The sequence below is a fragment of the Sceloporus undulatus genome, chromosome 1 (genome assembly GCF_019175285.1).
Source record: "Sceloporus undulatus isolate JIND9_A2432 ecotype Alabama chromosome 1, SceUnd_v1.1, whole genome shotgun sequence".
Classification (NCBI taxonomy): domain Eukaryota; kingdom Metazoa; phylum Chordata; class Lepidosauria; order Squamata; family Phrynosomatidae; genus Sceloporus; species Sceloporus undulatus.
The window spans coordinates 23,268,112-23,295,171 of NC_056522.1; the positions used below are offsets into that span (position 1 = coordinate 23,268,112).

Consider the following 27,060-nt stretch of genomic DNA (forward strand, 5'->3'; position numbering starts at 1 on the left):
CCTCCACCCCCTTGGGTTGTTTTATTTTTTGGATTTTGAAATATTTGCATATACATAATGAGACATATCTTGGAGATGGGACCCAGGTCTAAACATGAAAATTATTTATGTTTTATATACAACATATACACATAGCCTGAAGGTAATTTTACACACCATATTTTTAATAATTTTGTGCATGAAACAATGTTTGTGTACATTGAACCATCAGAAAGCAAAGATGTCCCTGTCTCAGCCACCCGTGTGGATAGCTTTGGATTTTGGAATGTTCTGGAGTTTGGAATTCCATATAAAGTCTACTTAACCTGTATTGGTTTTAATCTTTTCAAGTCTGAAAAGCTTGGGGCCCTATTTTATAGGACCAGTGTGGTACATACAGATCTGCTCTTATGTTAAGATGAAGAAGAGGAGGAGGAGAACTATTTATTTCCTACTCGCCTCTCCCCAAGGCTCGAGGTGGGATACAGCATTGATTAAAACACATAAAATTATTTTAACACATTAAATTAAAACACATAAACATAGGACAAATTACCATCATCCAACACAAAATTTATAATTTACCAGTTTAAAATTCACAGTTTAAAATTGACTGGGTAGGCCTGCTGGAAGAGATAGGTCTTTAATACTGTTTTAAACTTAGACTGCATTTTCAGCTGTCGAAAATTCCTGGCAGGTCATTCCATAGTCTAGGAGCCACCAATGAAAATGTCCTGTCGGTGTCAGTTGCCAGTCCAGGCCTGGTCGGCTGTAATTGGAATTGTCTCCCAGAGGTTCTGAGTGTGTGTGGTGGATTATACTGGAGGAGGCGATCCCATAGCTAACCTGGATCCAAACCACATAGAGCTTTAAAGGTAATGACTTTGTCCGGAAGCTAACTGGCAGCCAATGGAGTGATTTTAATATTGCTGTGTTAGGCTTATTCCTAGGTGTACCAGCAATCAATCTGGGTGCCATGTTTTGAACTAACTGAAGTTTCTGAACTTGGTACAAAGGTAGTTAAATGTAGAGAGCATTGCAAACGTCCAGCCTCAAGATTACCATCTTTAGGACTTCGAGTTCTAGGAAGGGGTGCAGCTGGTGTATCTTCAAGTGCTTGCTGGTGTATCCTCAAGTCTGTCAGGTTAGTAAGCCATAAAAAGCAGGAACTTTGCAGCCCAAGACACTGGAATCCCCTTGCTCTTGATTTATCTCGTGCTGTAAGGCAAGCCTTGAAACATTTCCTCTTCACTGCCACCTTGACTGAGATTGCAATTAGCTTTATCCGTCAGAACAATGTCTTGGCTTACTTCATCTGTTTGGTAATACCTGTAGTACTTTCATTTTTGTATGTCAATTTCTGGAGGTGTAGCCCTAAAAGGTGACCAAAAATACTGTCAACACTCTAGTGGACTGAACTGAGCTGTGCTATGTATGCTTGATGGAAATCTGTAAGTACAGTACTGCATCTGGTCCCACCAAATGTCCTTGGCTATACCCTTGACAGAGACCCTTCCCAATTAAAATCCAGGACTCTGGCAGAAACAAGTGCCCACTCCTGTTGTATGGCAATCCAGATATTTCTGCACTGAAAAATATCCTCCTTCTTGTCAACAGGGTCTTCTCCTGGCAGCAGCTTATGTCTATGATGCCCAATACAACAGGAACATCCCATTTGAGACCTCACCACAAGCAGTCAGGTAAACAGTATGGATCTAGGTCATATGGGTAACTCTGACGCCCAATGCAGTGTTGTGGTGTTAAAACACAAGCAAGCCACTCTCATTCCTTAAGCAGGACAGCCATATTTCATCCAAAATCTTGTGATCAAAGGTTCAGTCTGCTGACGATTGCATTGGCACAAAGTCAGATTGAATGGAATGAGTTTTGGTGTTGCTCTGGCTACTCTGGATTATTAGTATGTATTGAGATTTAAGCATAAATGGGGCTAATAATTGTTGGTAAAATTTTAAAGCAGGCTTAGGAAAACTGTAGTTATTTTTCGAAGTTTACTTATTATTAACTTATTTTATGTATTTGTTGTTGTTAATTGCTGTCAAGTTAGGTTTCACATAAGCAATCTTATGAATGAAAGACCTCCAGGATTACTTGTCATCTACAGCCCTGCTCAGATTTGGCAAACTCAGGACTGGGGCTTCCTGAATTGAGTCTATCCACCTGTAATGTGTTTCCCTTTTTTCTTGCTGCCTTTTTTTTCTACCAAGTAGTATAGTCTTTCTAATGAACCATGCCTTCTTATGATGTCTTATTATGGCCAAAGTAGAACATTTTAATAATCTTAGCTTCTAGGGAGAGTGCAGGCTTGATTTGCTCTTGGACCCATTTATTTGTCTTTTGGGCAGTCCATGACATCCACACAACTCTTCTCCAGCACCACATTTCAAGTGGGTTGATTCTTTTCTATCAGCTTTATTCGTTGTTTATACTGTTTCATTTTCATTATGTCCCACCTTTTCCTAGCATAGGACCCAGGTTCTTTGTGATCGAAGAGAAACTAGGGTCACACACTAAAATTGAATGATGAGAAATTCAGAGTAGACAAAAAAGCATTTCTTTACACAGTGCACAATTAGCATTTGGAAAGATGCTGTGATAGACCAAAATCCAACAACTAACAGGCCAATTTGAATCAGGTACTAGAGGGGAAGAGAATACCTCAGGTACTGAAGGGGAAGAAAATCAATAAATCTCTCTGATTCTTTTGACATACTTTAGTTAAGACTAGAGATTGGATTTAGTCCATGGCCACCAACATGGTTGGCTTTTATAAGGGAATTTGACAAATGCATGAAAGATAAGGTTAGCTAGGGCATCTAGTCATTTTGGCTATATATAACCACAGGTATCAGAGGCAGTATGCTTCTCAGTACCAATTACATTCATGTCCTGTTGGAAGGATTCCTATAGACAACTGATTGACCACTATGAGAACAGAGACTAGATAGGCCTTTGGTTTGATCCAATACGGCCTTTCTTGTGTTTTGCCCTAACTGTCCATGTGATATTGGGTAGTAATGTTGGTCAGCATGGTGTAGAGGTTTGAGCATTGGACTACAACTCTGGAGATCAGGGTTCAAATTCCTCTGGGTGACCTTGGTGCCTTAGATGAGCTTTGTATTTTCACTGCTACTGCTGGTTGGTAAAGTGGGAGGTAGTAGCAGAAGAGGAAGACCACATCACAAATGGATACACTCAATCAAGGACGCCATAGCCCTGCATTTGCAGGATCTCTGCAAGGCTGTTGGTGACCAGGACTCTTGGAGAGCTCTCATTCATAGGGTTACTACAAGTTGAAGGAACCAGCTAATAAGAACTACTGCTACTGCTGCCATGGCAGCTGATCCATCCAAGTTGTTTTTTGCCTAGTCAGTTCTATATTTTTTCTCTTCTCAGGCTTTACTATCTCTACAACCACTGGTCTATGCAAGCAGCCACCTACTTCTTTATTTTCTTGGACCTTGCACTTGCACTATTTGAGGAACCTGCTGTGTATTTACTTCCCTTCTTGGTAAGTTTGTAGACAAGATCTAACTGATAAAGTTTCAGTTTGGAAGCCAGAGATGAACCATGAGATAATTTTAAAAGATACTATTTGATTTATTATTATTTTATTTAGAGTATTTATACCCCACCTTTCAGCCACAAAGATTCTCAAATAAACTTACAAGTTGTTAATTTGCCAGTTTCCTGCCCTCAGGTCTACAATCTAAATAAGACGGGATACACAAGGAAGTGGGAATGGAAGTGAGGAAGGGGATTCAGCAGAAATTAAGCAGCATTCTCCCTCCTGAATTTATCTTCTTTATTAATTTAATTTTTATTTTCATTCTATTTTTCTACATAAGTCACCAAGGTAGTTTATGGCCAATGAAAGCTAAACAAAAATAAAGGAAGACTTGAGTCTGTGTTCATATTCTCTTAATTTCCTGTTATATGAGAATTATGTGACTCCCTCAGATTATAAATCTTAACTCCCAACAGACATAGCGAGCATATCCAGTGTGAGAAATGATGTTACAATTAACATAATTTGCAGGGCTGTCTGATTCCTACCCAGTGATATCAGCCCATTTATTAGAATGCAGAATCCATTGAGACAAAGCACAGAGAAGGCCATCTAGTCACCTGCAATGCTGAAACTTTGCAGAATCTCATAACTTGCACTGTCCCATTTGCCTCCTCCTTTAAAGAAAGCAAATTCTTATAAACCTTATAGTTATTGCAATCTTGAGCTTTCAGTTTTAGTCATACAGAACAGCTTAGTAGCCTTTGATGGGGATGTAAGACACAACTCAACAAAATTAGCACTTGGTTCATTTGGGGGAAGATGAACAGAATATGCAAGATTGGCATCTGCCAAATAACACCAAAACGTCTCAACTTTATAGAAATTTTGCAGTGGATTGGACAGCTGTTTTGCTTATAAACGGCTGACATCAGATGAAGAGAGGAAGAGGCGGATTTTCTATGTTATCTGCATTTTTTGTGGCTGCTGACAGAGACTGACATTAACTGCCAAAGGCAGTTGTAAAAGAAGGATGTATATGGTGTGTTTTTAAATCATTTTATCCATTCTCCTCTCCCATTTTATCAGGCTACCTCACTGGTTGAAGTCTTATGCCTCTTAGTCTTTTTTGGAAGACTAGTCCATTTTGCACAAGTTACTCCTCGCACGGTATTCTGGAAGGATACAAAGAACATCTGCATCATGATAACAATACTGGTCAGTATGAACATGTGCAGTTCTGTTCAAGTAAAAGTAGGATCTAGTCTTAGGTCCAAAACACATTGGAGATGTGATCCAGTTTGAAACCACTTTAACTTCCCTGGCTCAGTGCTAAGGAATCCTGGGAATTGCAATTTATTGTGGCACCAGAGCTCTCTGAGAAGAAGGCTAAAGGTCTCGCAGAACGACAGTTCCCAGAATTCCCTAGCATTGAGCTGGGGCAGTTAAAGTGGTTTCAAACTAGATTATTTCTGCAGTGTATTTTGAACCTTGGTCATGCTGTGAGCAGATCCATTGAAATCAATGCAACTTAAGTTAGTCAGAAATTACCTCAAACTCATTAATTTCAAAGGTTCTATCCAAATGATGGTTGCAGTGATGGCGAACCTATGGCACGCGTGCCAGAGGTGGCACTCAGAGCCCTCTCTGTGGGCACATGTGCTGTTGCCCCAGCACAGAGTTTGCCAGAGTTTATTACTAGAAAGCCAGAGGGACACGGCACTTTGCAGTAAATAAGTGGGGTCTGGGTTGCAGTTTGGGCACTTGGCCTCTAAAAGGTTCACCATCACTGGTTTAGGGCTTCTCTACATGAGTGATTTATCTCAAATTCTCCCCAGGCTCGCTCATCCTATTTACATGACACAGAGCCAAACCCCCAAAATTGGGTCTTGAGTGTCTTTTCACAACACCCACAACTGATCAAAGGCTTCCTCCCCTTAGTTCTTCTGTGCCTTCAAGTCGTTTCTGACTTACGACAACCCTGCTAAAGTGAACCTATCGTGGATGCTTCGGAGTTTCACCTATATTCAAGCCCCATTGACTCCCTCCATTCCTCCCTCCATTCATCCCTCGCACATAAGCAAGGGACGCGGATTCGAAGACCACGACAACAGAGGGAGGACTGTATAACAAATGGAGCACCAGAACTAGTTTTGATCTTAGGCAATGCAAAGGTGGTAAAAGTGGAATAACAGCACTATAAGAGTGTAGTGCGGTAATATGGTGAGAATGAGTAACAGTCACGCATTCAATCCAGGATGTATTCAGACTCAGAATTTAGTCCATCTCTTTGGGTGATATCAAAAATGCAGGGCTGGGGTAGTTGTAACATTCCAGTTGTTTTGGGTATGCAGCTACCATTATCCTTCGCTGTTCTGCAGCCATCATTCTCAGTTCTTCTAAGGGAATTTTAAGTGCCATAAGATTCATCATCTTTCTTCTTCTCACAGTAGATCCTTGTCCTCTCCAAATGTTCTCTGCCAAATTTGGCTTACCAATATGTCAGGTGTGAAACTCTATCTATGAGCTTTGCTCCCCCCCCCCCCCCCGGCTTCTCAGAAAAGTGTGCCTAGCCTGTCAATAAACTGTTTTAAAATTTAAAATTAAATTTTAATGGTGGTTTTCCTCTCTTCCCTGCCTGTGCATCCCTAGGTAACTTTGATTGACATAATTGTCTATGGTGCTCTTAGGATCTCAACTATTCGTGGCATCCGGTGGTCAAGACCTTTGCGACCCATTTTTTTAATAAATTTTGCAGAAAGTCGTCAGGTAAGACATTCATGTGACTTTCTCAAGGACAAGTAATCTAATTCCAAAACAGCAGCTAGTTAGCTGACAACTAATTGATCATTCTTATTTCAATTTTGTATTGTCTTGTCTGCTCCAGAAATCTATCTGTCGCCTTTCCTTCTTGAAACAAACCTTCTGCTTTTTCTCTTCTCTATGCAAACAGGCAGGCTTCGGCCTGGCCTAGCTTTGCGGAAGCTGAACCATGAGGTAAGGTTAAATCAGTGGGCTGTTGAACATAGGAGGACATAATGGGTTGGGAGGAAGTTGGCAGTTCTGCATGTGGCAAAGATGGCAGCTAATCTGACAAGTTTTAGCTGCCAAATTAAGGTGGAAGAAAGAAGAAGCATAAATCCTCTTTCTCTGCATGGCATGTTTGCATCTCTTCTTCTATGGGACATAAATCAAGATCTTGTAACTTCTAGGCAGGACTACTAGGAAAACTAAATGCTGAAGGCAGCTCATGTGCAGGAAACAGTAAATGCAAAGTGTATCTGATGCTACTGTACTTCTGCATTGTGTAATATCTACTGCTAATCCAAGCATGGAAATCAGTTCTAGAGTTTCTGAAAAGGAACAGTTAATTGTCTTGCTCTTCTGATTTAGCACAAAATTGAAGCCCTTCTTGGAAATTATGCCCATGCAGTAATTCAAGCAAGACTATGGCTCATGGGAGCCTTTCATCCTACACAATTATAGCACTATGATACCACTATGATAACAACTATAGCACTGCCATGGTTCCATCCCATGGAATCCTTGGATTTGCAGTTCAGAATGCATAGGGAATTAGTGCCTCATCAGAATGCAGATCCCAGCATTCTATCAGTCAGTCAATTGTTTTATTGCAGTCAGTGATCATGTTAAATTACCATATTCCAGATATATACTCATGTATAAGTCTAGAAGTTTTAGTCAAAAATTGATTCCCAAAACTTGGGTTGCTTTATCCACGGGTCAAAAAAAGGAACCACTCTTTTACTCAGAGTAGAGTGGCGTAAGGCAAGACCTTGGTCCATTCCAGGAGTCTCTAAAAGAAGCACCAACCCCCTCTACTCTGTCCACCATGGCTCCGCTTCTGACCTTTTTAAATTGGATTGGAAAAGCACAACCTGCCAGAATTTTGTAAATTGTTTGGCATCGTTTTTCTTAGCTTCGTTCTTTATATCCTTTGTTTTATGTCTCTAAGTTTTACCCTCAACTTATTCATAAGTCAGATCAAAATTCATAATTTTGGCCCCAAAACCTGCCCTTGACTTATACATGAGGTCAGTTTATAGTCAAGTATATACGGTACATAAAATACATACATATTATTAACATTAGTAAGATGCATACACCTACGGACATCAATAAAATATGAAGATATGTGTAAATATAAGTTCTGAAGAATATAAAATATAAACATAAAATATAACTGCATTCAGAAATAATAAATCCCAGCATTCTGTAAGATGTTGGCATGGAAGTTTAAGTGGAGTTGTTGCATTATACTTGTGCTTTGTGAATGGATCTTAGGCCCTTATCCCTTCTTTATGCATATAGCTGTAAAAACAAAGACTTTCATACAGTATGGATGAATATCAGGCCCCTAGAACATTTGGCATGGCAACATTCATTTATGTTGATTAAAAGCATGAATATACAGTGGGCCCTTGGTATCTGCTTGGGTTTGGTTGCAGGAACCCCCATGGATACCAAGATCCATGGATGCTCATGCCATGAAATACAATGGCATAGTAAAATATTTCTTATATAAAATGACAAACTCAAGGTTTGCTTTTTGGAATATATATTATTTTTGAATAATTTCAAGACATGGATGCTTGAATCCATGGCTAAAGAATCTGTGGATATGGAGGGTTGACTAATTTCTAAAGAGGACAGCAGAACACCATCACTGGGTCACTCATCCCAGCAACCTCTGTGAATCCCACAGCTGATTCACACATGATAAAACAGTCCTATTTCCTCCTGAAGGCTATGCCCCCATCTCAACTTGTTTCTTTCTCACCCTCCCTCTCCCTCCCAAGCATGAAGCATCCTAAAGTTTGTCTTCCAGTTTTGAGAAAAGAAAGGCTCCCATGTCCCTAAAACAGACCAGGGCAAAAATGGCAAAACAAACAAATCAGTTTCATTTGTTTTTTAATGGACAGTTTAAGATGAAAATGGGAGGAGCAGTCTTGAGAGTCCTGAGAGGCATAGAATCATAGAGCTGGCAGGTACCTCCTGAGCATACAGAAATAGATAAGTAAAGCACTCCTGAAAGGGGGATCATAGAATCATAAAATCATAGAGTTGCAAGGAAAACCTCTGAACATGAAGAATGGTCTACGGCAGGGATTCCCAACCTTTTTGACTTGTGGAGCCCTTATTTCTCTATGTCTTACAAGTTAATGGTGTTTAGGAGTATATATAAGAATATATCCTTATTCTTTAATTTCATTCAGTTTTTATTTCTTTCATTTTCCTGGAGTGGCTGCAGAACACCTGGAAAGTTGGCCATTCTTCATCCTCAGAGGTTATCCTTGCACTTTGTACCTATTGCCTTTCAACAGCCTTGCACAGGAAGTAATCAGATAAACTCTGTTTATCCCACAGAGATCTCACTCCCTTATACTGGTGGGAGCAGGGAAAAGGGTTCCAAATCAGGCTGAGCTAGGTTTGGATGGTCATTAACTTTTGCAATAACTGGCTTTTGGGCTTATCTTTCTTCTTTTTTTAAAAAGCAAAACATACCTGTTTTCCTTCCTGTTCATTTTTGAAGCTTCTGTCTTTCCCAGTATCTGAAACCGATTTCAGTTTTGGGATTGAGAAGTTCTTGTTGCCCTAGACAAAAACAAGGGTAAAGAAAACTGTTTGCCAATGGGTCCATCTCAATATGTCAGAATGGAAGACATGGTGTATTGGAGAGCAGAGGAATAAGAGAAGGGGGAAGAAAAAGAACATAATAAATACTCATGACTTCTGCTCTGAATAAATGTGTGCTGCTTCTTGGCAGATCCGACGAGCTTTCCGTAGCATCCGAAACACTCTGCCAGAGATCACCTACGTCTTTTTACTGTTTATGTTCAGTGTCCTGATGTTTTCTCTTATGGCTCTGAAGCTGTTTGGGGACAGGTAAGGGGGCCATAGGCAGCCTCACTATATTAGGGGTGGAATGCTACTTTGTAGAAGAAAATGTGTTGCCATTAAACATAAAAATATATTAAATGTACATATATTTAAAGTCAACATTGCCATTACGCTAGGTGATGACTGGTGGCTCCCATGTCAGAAGGGTCATGAAACCATATTCACTTTTAGTTCTAATTGTTCCAAGTTACAGGAATATCTCAGTTACAAAGTAGATGTGTTTCTGGGCACTATTTCTTTAAGAGTAAATTTGGTACCCAAAACAGAAATAAATGTGAATAGAATAGAGAGAGGTTCCAATACCCCCAAAATTCAATATGTCTCAGAGGTTTTTTTTATTCAGGACCAGCACATGTGAAATGAAACAACCTGATCAGGTAAGCCTTACATAAGTAAGTGAAAACATTTTGAATCTTCCAGAGACCACTAGAAGGCTTCTTCCAAAATGCTAGGGTGTCTGCCTTGCTCTTTTTCTTTTGTCATATAGAACAGTGGTTCCCAACCTATGTTTCTCCATTTGTTTTGGACTTTAGATCTCAGAATCCCCAGCCAACTTGGCCAACAAACAGGAATTATGGGAGCTGAAGTCCAAAACATCTGGATAACCAAAGACTGAGAACCACTGCCATACCACCTCATGTAGCACAGTTTTTTATGTCTTTTGAAGATCTGAACACAAAGTTTTTTTCAGGCTACCCTTGAATATGTTTCCTGGCCCTTAACCCTTTGTATTAAGCTATACCACATTGAGTTGGGAGGTGTTTTGGGGAATCCCCTTTAGCTATTTCTTCTCTTTCCTCTCTGTCTGTCTCTCTTTCTCTTTCTCTTTCTACTGGCAGAGTTAATCTGCTGTAAGATGTATGTAGATTTGTTTTAATTACAGTATACAGTGCGCCCTTGTTTTACGTGGGGGATCCGTTCTGGACCCCCCACATAAAAGAAATAATGCATATACTCAAGCCCCATTACAAGTAATGGGGCTCGTGCTCATGGTGGGGCGGGGTGGTGGTACTCACGCGCCATGGGCACACACACCATTGTTTCTTCTGGTGCGCGCCACCGCTCCTTCCGGTGCTGCTTTCAGCATGTGCTGAAAGCAGCGTATAATGTGCCCAGGTATGATGTGGGTGCATTGTATTTTTAATATCATCTGAAAGAGTTAATCTGCTAGTGTAGTGTGCCCAATAAGCTTTGTTCTCAGAGGCTTCATTGACTGCGATATGCCTGTAATGGAGCGTATTAACACAAAAAAAAAAGGCTCCAGCACGTTGGATAGCTCCTTTAAGGTTCAGATAATACCAGAGTAGATTTATTCCCCCCTCCATTGACATGGGAGCCTCCTACCTGCCATTGGTTTCTCATTGTTATTCCTTATTACTTCTAAAAAAATATTTGAGACATTATATAAAGCTTGAAAAATTCCACTCAAAATGCCTCGAGATAATTTGAAAGTTACTTGGTAACACCCCGAATCACCAAGTAAGAGATTGTGTAGCATTATTTTCATCCCTTGTGTTACTTTTGAAATATAATGTGGTTAGCATCTTAATTACAAAAGCCAAAATAACTTACTAAAAGAAGTAGGTGTGTTGCTTATAACAGTTACTTCCATAGTGTTGGTGGGCAGAACATTTATTAGGATCTAATAGCAGGTCTTCTGGATAACATGCAGCAGATTGCAAAGAATTTTTGACTTCTGGTCATTTTACAACATGTATGTGTATGTACCTTGATATCACCTGTCAACTTATGCTGTCCCCATGTATTTCATAGGGTTTTCTTAGGCAAGGAATACTCAGAGATAGGTTTGGCCATTCCTTCTTCAAAATATAGCCTATAGCACCATTGGTGGTCTCCCTTTTGAATACTAACAAGGGCTGACCCTACTTACCGGTAGCTCCCAAAGTAAGATGGGATCTGGTACTTCTAGGCTATTTAGGCCTTTATCTTACAATAGCAACCACTAAAAAAAGTTTTCTCTCCCTTCCCATTGCTGAAAAAGAAGGTTCTTTTGATCTGAGTCACATGTCATTTTCCCTCTGAAAGTTGCTCCTGGCTTACTTCACTTGGAGGCATAATTACAGCTATATGGTGCTAAAGAAATCATTGCTGGGTGGGGGCAATCAGGAACATGTTCTAGATCAGGAGCCTGCATCTGATTTTTTTTTCTTTATCCTCTTTAGCTACCCTACTTGTGTTTTGTTTTCCTCAAGATATTTTTTTATTTTTAGGAATTTGAAGACTGTGGAAGGCTCTCCGTATTTTACAGATTACCTTGAAATTGTGTTTGATATGTATGTGCTGGTGACCACTGCAAATAGCCCCGATGTCATGTAAGTATTTGCCTCTCTCCAGACTTGTCATTGCTGTTGAGAACAGATAATGGACATTTGCCAGTTGCAGGAAAGAACCAACCTCCCTATCCCTATCTCAGCTACAGGACAAACTAAAGCATTTTTCTGACACTTACACTTCAGGAACACTTTGGCCTTTCCAGGACAACTTATAAAGGAGTAAATAAAAATAAAAGAAAACTAAGTGGAAAAAAAATAGTACCCCCCTCTGATATCCCCCCCAAAAAACTTCTTGCCACACAACATATAATAGGAGCTCAGCTTTTCTTGGCTAGCCTTTGATAAATTCTGTGCTCTACCTGTTCCTATTCAGGATAGGAAAATAAAGAGTACTAAACTACACAGTACTTAGTTAAATGAATGAAGTACCACAAAGATGTGGTGATGGTGGCCAAAAGAGAGCATGGTTTTATTAATGGGAAGATAAAGCTACTATCAGCAGTTTCTGTTAGGAGCATCATTAGGCCCACACAAGAAAAAGTGTAAAAAAAAAGTAAACAATCATTCTAAATAGACTAAATGAATAAAAGAGAGAAAGAGGGAGAAAAGCAGCCTATGGACACTATCCCTTTCAGCCTTTCAAATTTGTATTTGAAAGCAAATACTAGTTTTAAATTTTTTTAAAAAATGAAATATACTTATTAAGATGATGTATGGATGTGAAAGTTTGACAGTGAAGAAAGCTGATAGGAATAAAATCAAGTAATTTGAAATGTGGTACTGGAGAAGAGTTCTATGGATACTATGGATATCTAAGAAGACCAATAAATAGGTATTAGAGCAAATCAGTCAAGAATGGTTCCCAGTTGGGAAAGGGGTCAGACAAGGCTGCCCTACCTGTTTAATTTATATGCAGAACATATTGTAAGGAAAGCAGGCTTGGACACAGAAGAAGGAGGAGTGAAAATAGGAGGAAGGAATATTAACAGTCTAAGATAAGCAGATGACACCACAATACTAGCAAAAAACCTCACGGACCTGGAACAACAACTAAGAAAAATCAAATAGGAAAGTGCAAAGGCAGGCTTACTGTTGGACATAAAAAAACAAAAATAATGACCATGGATAAGCTACACAGATTCAGCCTAGACAATGAGGAAATAGAAATAATAAAAGAATGACCATTCCTGGGATCAAACATTGATAGGAACAGACACTACAGCCAGGAAATCAGAAGAAGATTCAGAATGGGGAGGGCAGCTACGAAAGAACTAGAAAAGATCCTAAAATGCAAAGAATATACAACTGAGCACAAAAATTAGAATCATTGTATTCCCTATTACCATTTATGGATTTGAGAGCTGAATAGTTAAGAAGGAAGATGGGAGGAAAATTCATTCATTTCAGATGTGGTGCTGGAGAAGAGTGCTGAAGATCCCATGTACAGCCAAAAAAGACAGATAAATGTGTCTTAGAGTAGATCAAGTGAGAAATCTCACTGGAGGCCAGGAAGACAAAATTTAGGCTGTCATACTTTGGTCACATCACAAGAAGGGAGGACTCCTTGGGGGAAAAAACAATAATGTGGAAGGAAGTAGAAAGAGAGGATGGTTGCATGCTAGGTGGATGGACTCTATTAAACAGGTCATAGGTATGAGTTTGCAGGTACTAAGCAGAGCAGTAAAGGATGGGGTCTCAGAGATGTCTCATCCACAGGGTCGCCATGGGTGGAGAATGACTCAGGGGGGTTTAACAAAAACAAAATTACTGAACATTTTCCATAGTATATATAATGACAGCACCTGGTTTTTTTTCTGTAGGATGCCAGCCTATGACTTTAGTTGGTGGTACTGCCTGTTCTTCATAGTCTATGTTATAATCAACACATACATCTTCATGTCTGTTTTCTTGGCTGTTGTGTACAACAATTACAGAAAACACCTGAAGGTAAGCTCTGTCTAGGGGAAGTTGTAACTCTAGGCCAAGTTTATTCACACAGAACCAGATATAAGAACTACTTTCTGCATCTTCCTGTTTTATCCTGTGATAACATTTAGATACAGAAGTCTTGAGGGAAAGGGAGGGGGTGAAGAGGAAAGACGGTAAAAGTAACTGGCACAGAGGGACAAAAGAAATACAACAACCTTAAAGGAACTTTTCAAATTTTATGCATTTCTCTTAAGGTTCCCATCCACCAAAAAATAAGATCAATGAAAAAGTTTTTCTTACACAGTAATGAGTAATGCCAATGAAAATGAACTACATTCCAAAAAGTAATATTCGAGGTTCTGAATGTGTAAACACATCATATGGGGACTTATCACAATTCTAAAATTTACAATATGCAGTACTGGTTTTCAAAATTGTATCTGCTCTGTTCCATCCTGACTCTTGGCAATATCAGTCAGGCTGCTGACATGCTCATCCCGCTGGAAGGGTTTTTTTTTTTTAATTTTTTTTTTTTTGAGGGGGATCCTAATTTCGGTTCCCCCCCTCCCCCCCACTAAAGATATCTTCATTTTTCTACAAACTGCAGAATTCTCCTGAAAATTGCCTCTTGTTTCTGGTACCCTTTTGGTGACATAAGTATTTACTCTCACATACTGAACGCTTGAAATAGAGGACATAGAGGCTGCAATCCTGGATAGCTCAACATAACATAGTAGTTCCACATGTGGACCTATGCAGGTTGAACCATATACCATCACTCCTGGACTTAACAGATTCTGAAGCCCCCCTCCTTCTACATATGGCCATTCTGTGCTTCATAGAGTGTGGATAGGATCAGAAAATTATTTGAATATGTCCCTATAGTCAGATGTAAAATGATTACATCAGTATTTTCTGGAAATCTCAATGGTACTATAATAATTTCTTGTCTGGTTACTGGGCTATGGCCAGATACTTCTCTGATCCTACCTGCTCTCCATGAGACATGGAATAGTCATGAGGGGGGACCTTCAGAGGCTGTAGGTTGGGCTTTAGGTGCTGTGGAGGGAGGAAAGGAATACCAACCTCTGCAGCACCCCAAAAAGGACATATATAGGCATAAAGGAAACTTTGTGTGCATATGCCACTAACAGGATGCCAGCCAATGTGTGTTCAGGTCTCAGAGGGGGATGGAGATGCAACAGTTAAAAAGATCATGTGAGAAATTTGTCCGGCAGACATTCTGGGGAATATTGTCACTGTGCTTCAAAGCAGTCTACTACTGAAACTCCCTGTAAGAGGTAATGTACAATTATAATTTCCCGTTCTCCTTTTAAAAGTGATAGCTTATATTTTCCAGAATGAGATCCGCAAACTTGCTTATATGAAACGTCGCAAGATGATAGAAGCTTTCAACCTCTTGAAGGTCAAAGAAGGAGGAGAGTTTGTTGTCAAAGAAGACCAGTGGAAGCATCTTGTAAAACTAGTGGCACCTCACATCAGCACATCCCACCGAGAGCTCCTGTTAAGGATATCTGATGAAGAACAGAAAGGATGTGTGGGTGAGTAGCTGCTAGGGGGTGCTTGAGGAATTCAGTCTTCACAAATTCTACTGCAAAGGAACCAAATCCACATTTCCCTGCACAGTGCATGGACCTGAACATAATTCATATTTAAATTTCACTGTTTTTCAAAATGTATTAATATGGATATTTCAAAACAGTAGTTACTGTATACAGTGGCAGAACTCCTATGTGATTGAGTACAACCTAAGAATTCTGCATGTGGAACTCAGCTATGGCTCTCTCATGCCTCTCAGACTCACTATTTATCCACTGTAACCGCTTCCCCTAGAGCAATTCTATTGCTTGCAGGGAGCAGAAGGCACTGGAGAAGTGGCTATCTGTGTCCACATTACCAGATGCAGACCCAGGACATCTTACACTGAGTTCGCTGACATCCTCCAGAGCTCTCAGCAGATAAACACATCCAGACTCTTGTCTTTTCCCCTACACACTCCACCAGCAATGGAATGGCCATGCGGGCTGGGGTGGGGTGGCCTGTTAACAGTGAAATGATAAGTTACAGGGGAGGCTGGGTTATTATAAAGAAAGGAAGAGAATCTCAGTCTCCACAATAACAACAACAAAGACAAACACCACCGTAAGATGGACTTATGTTTTCATGTCACTAACAGGAGGACAGCTAATATATAATATATAAGATAAAAAAATGACATATAGTTAGAGGAAATATTTTTATGTTTTGTGCAAAAGTACATTCAAAGTAATTGTCTCTGTATGGTTTTTTAAATCCACATTAATAAAAGAACAGAACAGATTTATGGATTACTGCATGCAAAACTGAGATGGAACAGAAAGTTAAAATGGAACACTTATTTACTTCTGTAATAGTAAAATGAAATGCTACTAAAATTGAAGTTTCCAGAATCAATGAGAGAAAGAGATGGATAGAGTATTGTATTTCACCTGCAGTTTTGTGTGTGTGTGTGGTTTTTTGTTTTTTTGTTTGTTTGTTTTTTGTTTGTTTGTTTTTTGCCTTTCCCCCCCTTCAGAACAAGGTGTGTGAAGCCAAATCATATTCCGTTGGGTTTTCTGTAAGAGTGATTCAGCTTCAGAACAGGGCATGTGTTTCCCATGTAACATGTGAGCGCAGATCTTACTGCAACCATGGTGCTAAAACTCAGTTGTGTGGCAGGAGTCTGTATGGTCCTCAGTGGGTATTTAGTGGGGGAAGGATCAATTTGGCTCCTGATCTCAAGAAGTTTCCCACCCCTGTTCTTAAGAAGTACCACTTACTCTGAAAACCACCAATTTTGTTTTTGTAAACATCAGTCATTGTGAAGCTAGATGAAAACAAGTAGTGGACATATTATCTCATGTGCACACATATGTGGACAGGGAGTGATTAAACTTGGGCTCTATGTGCAGCATCCTTAAATGGTCTGTTCCACCTCTGTATGCTTCCTTCCAAAAGAGAACAAACTTAATGGGGGAGAATTTCTGGCACAATTCTCTGTCCACTTTGCTAGCTGTCTACTTTCAGGGAGTCTCTTATGCAGTAAAACTACTCAAAAATGTTAGCTTTACAAGATGGGGCTTATAAATTTCCTCTGCTGTGTCAATTTGCTGGTAACATTGCTATAACCTGAACTGTTTATAACATCATTGGGTGAACGTTCAGCCAAAAGAAGCAGTAACTTGTGAAATCGGGCCCCTCTGCCACCAGGTTATAGCATTTTCTCTTGGCTCTGTGTATGTTTCTTGATGTGCATATATACACATATGCTGCACACAGCTATAACACCTGGCTTAATACAGCTTGATTCTGTTCTTGTTTAGGTCTTGCATAATTACTGGATTGAATAATAGGTAAATATTGGCCTGAGCAGCATCTAAATGAGATTCTTTCTGCTGTTTTGTCCATTACAGACAAAAAATCTTTTATACGTCTAGCTGATCTCTTGAATATACAGGTGATCACAATAAAGCTCCACAACCATCCCTTGGACATCTGGTTTCCCCATGTGTACAACTCTGTCCCCAGCCTATTCATACGCAGTATGGTCCGGCACAAGTAAGCCTCCTGTGCTGTTTCCTTTTCTATAAATTGCTTATCTGGAAAAATGCTGGGACCTGTCCATATAGCTGTCCTGGAGCAAGAATAGGCAACTACAGAGGAGGTGGGGGAATCTGGTTGTCTCTCCAAAGCCCTCCATGGTCCACACCATCATCTTTTGGTGCATCAAAAGTGATGTAAAATCAATTCCAGAACCATCTTGGCCAATTTCTGGCTACTTTATTGTTTTTTTTCAGTGATTGGGGGCTGGGGGGACTCTGCAGAGGTGGAGGAAGTGAACCATCATCTTTTCAGCTTATTTTGGGTGCTTTTGACTTGTTTTGCAGCACAAAGTAGGAATTGGGGGGCTTCAGGAGTTGCATTTTGGGGTCCCAAGTGCCTGCCCTGGTGTAAAACTAAGCAGCTGCTTAATATTAATGCTATTAAACTACAACGCGTGATAGGTGATTACTAAATCAATTTCTCCTTCCTTCTGCAGGGGTTTTGTGTGGATGTATGATGTAATCATACTGATCAATGCTGTATTCATTGCACTGGATGAGAAGAATCCTTATATTTCCTATGCAGAATGGGTATTCCTTTGTCTATATATAATTGAGATCCTTCTCAAGTTGTACACCTATGAACCCAGGACCTTTTTTGCAAGGAACCAGTTCTGGAATTGGTAAGTACATCCTTCACCTTGGCCCACCTCCATTGTGACAAAGTCAGTTCTGTCTCACTTGTCTGTTTGTCTTTCTGATCTACTAACATTTGATTAGAGGAGAACAGGCAACATGGAGCATTCTTGTGATTGCTATTTTTGATCTTGTTGAAAGAGCAAGATGTAACTTCTAATTCCTTTCACATTATCATGGCTGGAGTTTGAAATTTTTTCTTTTGGAGAGTACAGCTCCTAGAATCTCCCATTCTGGGAGTGGAATTTCGTGAATTGTAGTCCATCAAAGTAACATTTCCAAATTTCACACTCTTTATAGCTACTCTACTGCAGATCACTGGCATTCCTTCACAGAAGATAAACAGGAGTTTGGCTTAATGTATACCATTCAGCAAGTAAATGTCATTCCAATCTAAGCTATTTATAGTACCAGCAAAGACTCAGAAGATTAAAACAGCCCAACTGCCTCAAGACTTCCATTTCTTTGATTCCCACCACTCAGATACAACTTTCTCTAGACTATAATAGACAGGTAGCTTTACAGTAAAGCCATGCTTTTTTAACTGTATCTTTCTATTTTCCTAGGTTTGATACTTCTATAATTATTGCTGCATTGATAGCAACGGTACTCAACACTGCACTTAAGACAGGTAAGGTAGGTGTGTGTGAGACAGAGAGGGGGGGGGGAAAGACAATTTGAAGAAATGCCTAGTCTCTTTTCACACTTGCACATTGCTGTGACATAGCCATGAGGAGGAGACTAAGGCCTAAATCCATTTTCTAATCCTAGTGAGAATGTGTAAATTCTATTAATTCAACTGATCTACCAAATGCTAGTTTACCAAGTTCCCATTGAATCAATTAATCTATTAGGACAAGAAGTTGGATTTAACCCTAGACTGCTCTGTTTCTGTTTTTACTTAACCATGGTTTAATGTTCTGCCTTACCCTTGAAGTCTGCAAAACATCCAGGGATAGACGTGTTGGCCATATAGCAAATCCAATAACATCCAAACAATGATACCTTTATTGGACCATCCGAAATGCGCAATATACATGTTGCAAGCTTTCAAAGTTCCACTGGCTTCCTTATCAGGAAAGGTGTTAAAAACCATACAGGAGAGAAAAAGATGTTAGTCATAGGCCTTTTGCTGTATCTGTTCTCATTTGGCATGGAGGGGTATATCTTGCAGGCTGGTACCTCTTCCTTTTGTCCATGTGGTTACTGTGATATTCTCAAAGTCCGGGAAATTTAACATACACAAAAAAAGATACTTCTTTTGGAATCCACTATGTCTCCATCCTTTGTGAGGCCACAGGCCACTTTGTTCTCTGCCTACAAAAAGGTAGTGAAGATTTCTGAATTCTTCATGGTCATTCCAGCAGAGAAAGAAAAACAAAGGGACCCAAGGCTCACTTTGGCTTATTTTCATAAACTATTTTCCAGGTGATTTGGGCTATATTTCAGAGGAAGGAACTGGGAAAACCACCTCTGAGTATTCCTTGCCTAAGAAAACCACGTAGAATTCATGGGGCTGCCGTAAGACAACAGGCAACACAGACACATAAATTTATTGCATGTTTAATTCATTAGTAATGAAGATTGCCTTATGATGATCTTGCTGTGTTATCCTAATTTGACATGCTGTGGTTAATCCAGGGAAGTCTTTCTGTTTTTATCGTGGTTTTATTATCTGATGTCTTTAGCCATAGTTTCATGGCTTGAATTTCACAGTTTTTAATGTGTACAATGAAACAACTACAAGCCCTTGATAGTCCCTTGACTCCTCTGCACCACCTTTTTTCTGTAAAACTGTTGGTGGACTGCCTTTCTTGGAAGCTTTCAAGAACAGCAATTTACTTTTTAAATCAACTGTACATACATGCAGGCAAACACACACACACACACATTGTATTGTGTTTAAAAAATCTTTGGAAAGCAAAGTGATGACTTCTGGCTCCTTCAAGTTTTTGTGTTTTGTTGTTTATTTTGTTTTTGTTTTGTTTTGATATTTTTCAAAGCCAATCTGGGTTCCAGGGAGTCCTGAAGCAGCATACTGACCAAAGCTGCTCAGTTCTGCTGTATATGATATACTAAAACAAAACCAGTTTGAAAGAATAAAAAAAACAGTATAGTGCATAGGACCAAAGTACAGCCAGCAATAAAACAAGCAGTGCTATAAGACTAAGAACACTTCACAAATTATGATTTAGCATAGCATCTCAGCTGTGCCAAAGCTGAAAACCCTTTCCCAGTATCTCACCCTCTTAGACTGGTTTTCCACTTCTTGAGTTAAATTGAGCAGCTGTTGAACCAGTGCAAATTTCTCAAATATTTTAATACATTTATTTGCTAGTTACATTTATATCCTTGAATCCCATTTTGGGAGAAAGGTGGGATATAAATCCCTTTAAATGAATAAATAAATAAACCCCGCCTTTTCACTAAACGAGCTGAAGATGGTGTACATGGATGTCATCCTTTCCATTTGGTGGCTTTGACTGAGAAACTAGACTGATTTTTGGAGCACCTCCAATGGGCAAGAGAGAAAGACAGCATACCTTCAAATAAGAAGCATTCTCTCAAAAGGAGGGAAGGAGGGCCATTTGTTAGTGAAGCTAAAGCACATTAATAAAATGAGTAATGGTTGGCCAAACATGAAGATTAGGGTGAAAACTTTATTTAATGGTTAATACTGCTCCACATGTTTTTTCTCTTCTTTAGTGACTATATACAACAGCCAGCAAGTACTGGATATTGTGTTCATCCTACGGGTTCTTAGGCTTATAAGAATTATTGACAGTATACAAAGGTAAAATAACTGTTTGTTTCTTTAAAGAGCAGTGCAGTAAAAGTTACAGATAAATACAATTTGTAATGGGTCAGGATTAGTATGAGTGTACCGATGGGTTATTTCCTAATGATGGGATGCTTTTGAGTGAACAAGTGGGGAGAATGCAATACAGTAGTGGGAATTAAAGGGAATTAAAGCAGTTGTCTAGCTAAATAATGCCACAGCTTGAAGAATCTGGTGCTCTCTGACACAGAAGTGACCCGCATGCTGCCTTTGAAGCTCTTTTGCAACTGCCAATGAATTGACTGCCACCTCTGCAGTGGACACAGTTAATAAGCATAAAGAAGGTCTATGGTAGTTTCCCTACCCTGATATTTTCTTTAGTGACAGAGCTCTGTGAGGCGCTATCTCCTGTTATTTTACAGGGATCTGTGGTACAGGAGGATAATTTGGCACCCTTCATTTAGTAATGTTAGCCCCTAGCACCACAAAATGGCCCACTCCTGTAGTGAATGAAAATGGCTGGATGTCCCTAAGAGATCTGCTCCATGTACCTCTGTACCATGGTGTTCTTATGCACTGTTTCTTCTCAGGTTTCGCGTCATCATGAATACCCTAATAAACATCATACCTACCATGCTGACCTTTGGTGGGTTGGCTCTGGTGAGCAACATCTTTTTAAAGAAATATTTACCTTCATCTTACTTACCAAGAAATATGGTCAAATACCTTATATGCTTAGTACCACTGGGTCTAGCTGATTCCTGGCCCATGTACCATTTAATATAATATTAATATAAAATATGGCCAGTATTACACAGGTGTCCTGCTTTTTCCCATCAGGTGGTGTATTACATGTTTTCCATAGTTGGGATGGAAATCTTTAATGGGAAAGTCAAGTTCTTTGCTGGAAATACAACTGCACAGCATGCCCTGTATTGTGGAAATCCTTCTCTTAAAGATACTACATTTGCTCGAGCCAAGTATTGCAAGAATAACTTCAACGATATTGCATCTTCATTCATTGTACTGATGGAATTAACTGTTGTCAACCAATGGCATGATATCCTTTGTAGCCAGATATTGGCTGGTATTCAGTTACAGATCAGTAGCTGCTCTGTATTAACTAATCCTACATAGTCATAGCCAAGTTTAACAGCCCTCAGTCTGTCTTAAGAGCCAGCTGTGAGGTCCAGTCATCAGGGCCCTAGTCCTAAACTCAAACCACTATGACATGGTGTCATTCATTAAATTAAATAAATTAAATTAAATAATTTAATGCAATTAATTAATTAATTTAATAACATTAAATACATTAGTGTAGAAAACAATAGTAAAGCCTTCACATCATGGCAACCCATCTCACACTTTTCTCCAGTACCACATCTCAGATGAGTTGATTTTCTTTGTCAGCTTTCTTTGGTAATCCTTAACATTATACTCATCGCCAGTGGATTTGCCCTTGTGACTCACCAGGCAGCAAAGCTGTACTTCATCACCTTTCATATTGTCGTCGTTATTATGATTATTAAGTAAGTCCTATGCTCCTTCTGCACCTTGATAAGTGTAGAGTTGGGACTTGTAACACACTTTCATTTTTATGTTACAAAATGGTATCTCTGTCAGCCTAAAGCGAAAGTAATGCTAGTATAAAAATAACTAGTAATTTCTCAAGATAGATGCTTATTCTCCTTTATTAAAATGTTTGCAGTTACACAGACTTAAATATACTGGCAGATATTGGAACCAAGGGCCTTATGATATCATGGAATCATTACGATCTTGAGCTTTTTTTCTTTTCTTTTTTATCAGTCAGTAGCTGCTATTAGCCAGTGGAACCTAATAGCTATGACTGCCACACCAGTTCTTCAAGCGACAGGCATATTCTAGATCCATTTTGATGAAAGGAACCCTTTCTTATATTGCATCATGTTCCACATTTATGTAGAGTTACCCACATCTGTGTGTGTTTGAGGTAGTATTTATTTTTATATGTTTAGAAAAGCAAAGCTATCGCCTGCACAGATTGTAGAAAATAGGTCATGTCTCTAGTTTTTGTTTTGCAAGTTCTTTTATTTCACATTCTTGTTGAAAGGCCAAGGAACTATGTGGGGCAGTGAGATGCAGCTGAATACCTACTTACTTGATAAGTCCCACTTAACATCATGGTACTTATTTCTAAGTAGACATGGGTTCTATTCAGGACTTCACACATAAAGAAGGGAACGGCTATCTCTGTTCCCCCAACTCCACATTTTTCACTGAGGAGTGTTACATACCTCACTTGGAGACTCCCCACGAGTCAAAATCTTGAATTTTCCTCCATTGTGTCAACAGGTTCTTCTTTTTCAACCTGCTATTTTCCTATCAGGAAAGCATGAAGAGGGGGATAAGCTAGTTTCTTCCTTCCTTATATGTGGAGTATACAGACACTTACTGGATAAACTTACTGAATGAAGGATAATGTTTTGCAAAATGCAATGATCCATATGCCAACTTTGGTGTTTTGTCTCATTTTAGCATCTTCATAGCATTTATTCTGGAAGCTTTCTTTGTGGAATACTCCCTTGAAAAAAGTGAAGTTGAAACTGCCATTGAGAAGAAGATCCAAGAACTTGGTGTAGGGATTCAAGAGTGAGTAACCCAAGAGCAAAAGATTTTCCCTTTTGGGGAAATGTCCTGTTTATGTCCCGTTGTCAATAGTAAGAGAAGCTTGCTGACTTGTATATGTAAACTAAAGGCTCATTCTCATTGGAGGAATGACTCAATTTTTGATCAGGATTGGCTGCGTATCAGAAATCGATCCCAAAGGGTCCCTCATCCCCACTACAAACAAGATTTACCTTACTCTAGAGTAAGCATGGTTTTTTTTTGGGGGGGCGTGATTCTTGTACCCATTTGTGCTCCAGGTGTCAATCATTTGACGGCAGGACTGGAGGAGGAAGGAAGGAACTCTGCCCATGGTTATTGGTTATTTGGATTTTAAAATGTTAGTTTTAGTTTTGCACTGTTTAATCTTGTTTTAAGGGGGGTACTATGTATATATGGATATATTTTAGTCTGTTGTACGCCGCTTTGATTGCTTGGCAAAAAGCGGGATAAAAAGAAAAAATTATATATATATATATATATATAGAGAGAGAGAGAGAGAGAGAGAGAGAGAGAGAGGAGGAAGGGAGAGAGAAACCCCCAAGTTGGGGATGGAGGATGGGGAAGAAGGCCTGGGAAGAAGGGAGAAATGGGGGACTTCTGGGAGCAGGGAGAGACAGAAACGGAGGACTCGGGCAAAGGCAAGGCAAACAGGGGACTTCTGGGGCATCCTGGGAAGGGAGAAACAGAGGACAATGTTTTTTTTTAAATTAAACTCAGCACATATGCGATTGATTGCTTTAGCGACTGCATGCCTTTGCAAATAGTTGCAAAAGCGATCAATCAAATATGCACTCAGTTTAATTTTTTAAAAAAACAAGTACAAAGGCAGCATTGATGGGGGGGGGAAGAAATGGTAGATCTGTCATAAACTGAGGAGGGATTGTAAACACCCTTCTGTCATTTGTCCCTCCCCTCCTGAATGCTGCAATTCTAATCTGTCATTCCCACCTATTTGACTCAAGTGTTGGGTGGAGTGTCCCATTTGCCTGTGCAGACCCAAGTGGGCTGCGCTGATTCTGTACCTTTTTGGATGGTAACAATTCAGGCAGCAGTGGCAAGGAGGGGCTCTTTTCAAGATCGGCAGCTAACTCCCTCCGAGGCCAGTACTGACAATTGTTTATTAAACGGTTTAAACATTGCAACTATCCAGTCAACACTCCAGACCTAGAGACATGTCTTTGAAGTTTGTGGTCTTAAAGCAGGAAAATTCCAGATGTGATCCACAAAATTATGTAGGACCAGTGTAATGTGTTCCATATGTTTAAAAGTTCCTGTTTTGTAATGCAACTCTAAAAACATGTCCTTTGTTTGACCCAAATAAGCAGTATGACAAACAAGGCTTAGGAACCCTTAATTTTTTTTATTACAACTTCTCAAACTCCGAAGCCATACTGATTGGAGAGTTCTGGAAGTTATGGCCCAAAAAAGAAAATCTCCAGACTTCTCAAAAAGGGGCCATCTGCAGCATGCAAGCAGTTTTGCTGTATTTTATAAAAAAGCATGTTTGCTTCTCAGAGGTTACTAAGTGCAGGTGTAGTATTGCACACATTTGACTTTATAACAGTTCTGAGATGCAGAGGAGTCCCAAAGGAGGATTTAAGAGATTGCTCAGAACCAAACAGCAAAATAAATGTCTTTCTGACCTTTAGGGGAATGTACTGAGAAGGATAGAATTGTCCTAATAGGTTTTGTTGTTAAAGGGATGAACTGCTGGATGGTAAACTGTTAGACAACATGGAAACCAGTGAAAATGATCTTGGAGGTGAAGACGGAACAGCAACCAAGAAAAAACTTAAAGGACTGATGTTTAAAATTGCATCCAAAAGTAAGTGTACTATCAAGAAACTTCTTTTTAAAAAAACAGGTCAAGATTCTGTATCATCAAATGTAACAACGATGAAACTCCATCATTGCAGCCCTGGCTGATGATGCCATCCCCAAAGCCCCTATCTTTTAAGCCAGCAGTGTTCCAACTAAAAAGGTTTCTGAGGTGCTGGAAAATGCTTTCCCAGTCAAGGGCACATTAAGAACAGGCAGCTGGAGAGATCCCTCAGGGCTCTGTTGCAATTGCTTGTCTTGGTGCATCTCAAAACTAGGGAGTGCTGTGTAAGTTGTGGAAAATGCGATATTTTAGAGGGAAAAAGCACACTGAATGTGCCTAAATTGCTTGACTTTCTCCTTAGACACCTAGCATACTAGCCCTAAATACACAGTATTAAAACTTGCATAAAAACTATTATAAAATGTCTAATATTTAACTGTATGATCCAGTTATTATCTGTGGTGGTGATTTCCTTGGCAGCATTATCAACCAGAAAGGGGGCAGAGGGAAAGACACTAATAAATGTATAAGTCTAAGCTTCTCTCTTCTTCCTCTTTTCTTTTTCAAGCCATTGAGCAAATGCATTCATTGTCTTGCCTCATTTACAAATATTGCATTTCTGTGCAAGCTGATACTGGTAAAAAGTACTTCAAAATTTTAAGTATCAGTGGAGGTACACTCAAAACATGCATTTTAGTGAACTGTGCTCAAATTTATTGCCTTACTCCCACTGTAATAAACAGGTATATTTACACCTAGTTTTCACACGTTACACTGAGCAGTTAAGCGGTTACCACTAACTATATTACAGCTATAATACTACTTTTGTAGTCAGAAAAACAAACTGAATTTTCCCACCCTTTGTTATATCTGAAGTTCTTCTGCAAAGGATCCTTGGCTGCAGTATTGTTATACATTTATAGCTAGAGAAATGCAATCTATTGAATTTTTTCCCCTAGGATACAGAACTGTAGATGCTTTACTTCAGCGCATGTTTGAAGCAGAGATACCTCCAGAAGAAGAAGGGCCTTCACTGGATGAGATCTTAAACCTTTCTCCAGATGATGCTTACCCAAAAAAACCAAACCTTTGACAATGCTGCATAACATGGAGAATGAAGGGAAGCAACTGGAAATTCTCTTTATAAACAAAGACCTCTTTGGCTCATTAACTACCATTTTCATAGCTGACACCAGGGTCATTGACCACCTGCAACTTAGAGTCAGTTACTGGTGCTGTCATCTTTGATTCCCCTCCATCCACCCATGAAGAAGACATTTCAAAGTTATCAGTATTTTTAAAAATTATATAAATTGTGGAAAATGTGGTATTTTTAAAGGAAAAGAGCACACTGATATGCCTAAAATACCTGACTCTCTTTGGGCATCTAGCATATTAGACCTAAATACACAGTATTAAACTTGTATAAAAGCTATTATAAAATGTCTAATACTTAACTCAGTAAACCAGTTACCTGTAGTGATGATTTTCTTGGCTGCATTTGTCAACCAGGAGTGGGGCAAAGGGAAAAGACACTAATAAATGTATAAAGTCTAAACTGTTCTCTCTTCTTCCACTCTCTCCTTCTTCTTTTTTTCAAGCCATGGAGCAAATGCATTCATCTTCTTTCCTCATTTACAAACATTGTGTTTTTTGTGTAAGCTGATACTAACTGGTAAAGAGCACTTCAAAATCTTAAGTTATCAGTCCAGGTACACTCAAAACAGTGGAGAACTGTTATATGAAGAAGTCTTAAAAGCTGAAATTCTGATCTGCATGGGTGAATTCAAGTATTAGAATAAAGGAATGGCATGGTGATCAAGCAGCCTTAGCAGAAATGCAGAGTTGGTCCCTCACTGGCAATTATCTCAAAATACCCCTCT

General features: G+C 39.4%; 1 protein-coding gene across 1 annotated transcript in view; it reads left to right on the top strand.

Annotated features, from left to right (window-relative positions):
- Window positions 1–26,740, top strand: part of LOC121934302 (two pore calcium channel protein 1-like) — a 33,459-nt gene extending 6,719 nt beyond the window's left edge. Inside the window, exons 2-19 of the mRNA XM_042474676.1 lie at window positions 1,597–1,679; window positions 3,394–3,508; window positions 4,595–4,723; window positions 6,158–6,274; window positions 9,294–9,412; window positions 11,659–11,760; window positions 13,542–13,668; window positions 15,011–15,212; window positions 17,103–17,247; window positions 17,729–17,914; window positions 18,494–18,558; window positions 20,634–20,721; window positions 21,297–21,366; window positions 21,547–21,766; window positions 22,145–22,235; window positions 23,224–23,337; window positions 25,056–25,180; window positions 26,137–26,740. Of these exons, the coding sequence (XP_042330610.1) occupies window positions 1,597–1,679; window positions 3,394–3,508; window positions 4,595–4,723; window positions 6,158–6,274; window positions 9,294–9,412; window positions 11,659–11,760; window positions 13,542–13,668; window positions 15,011–15,212; window positions 17,103–17,247; window positions 17,729–17,914; window positions 18,494–18,558; window positions 20,634–20,721; window positions 21,297–21,366; window positions 21,547–21,766; window positions 22,145–22,235; window positions 23,224–23,337; window positions 25,056–25,180; window positions 26,137–26,270 (2,232 nt within the window). The 3' untranslated portion in view covers window positions 26,271–26,740. The remainder of the gene's footprint in view (window positions 1–1,596; window positions 1,680–3,393; window positions 3,509–4,594; window positions 4,724–6,157; window positions 6,275–9,293; window positions 9,413–11,658; window positions 11,761–13,541; window positions 13,669–15,010; window positions 15,213–17,102; window positions 17,248–17,728; window positions 17,915–18,493; window positions 18,559–20,633; window positions 20,722–21,296; window positions 21,367–21,546; window positions 21,767–22,144; window positions 22,236–23,223; window positions 23,338–25,055; window positions 25,181–26,136) is intronic.
- The last annotated feature ends 320 nt before the right edge of the window (window positions 26,741–27,060 follow it).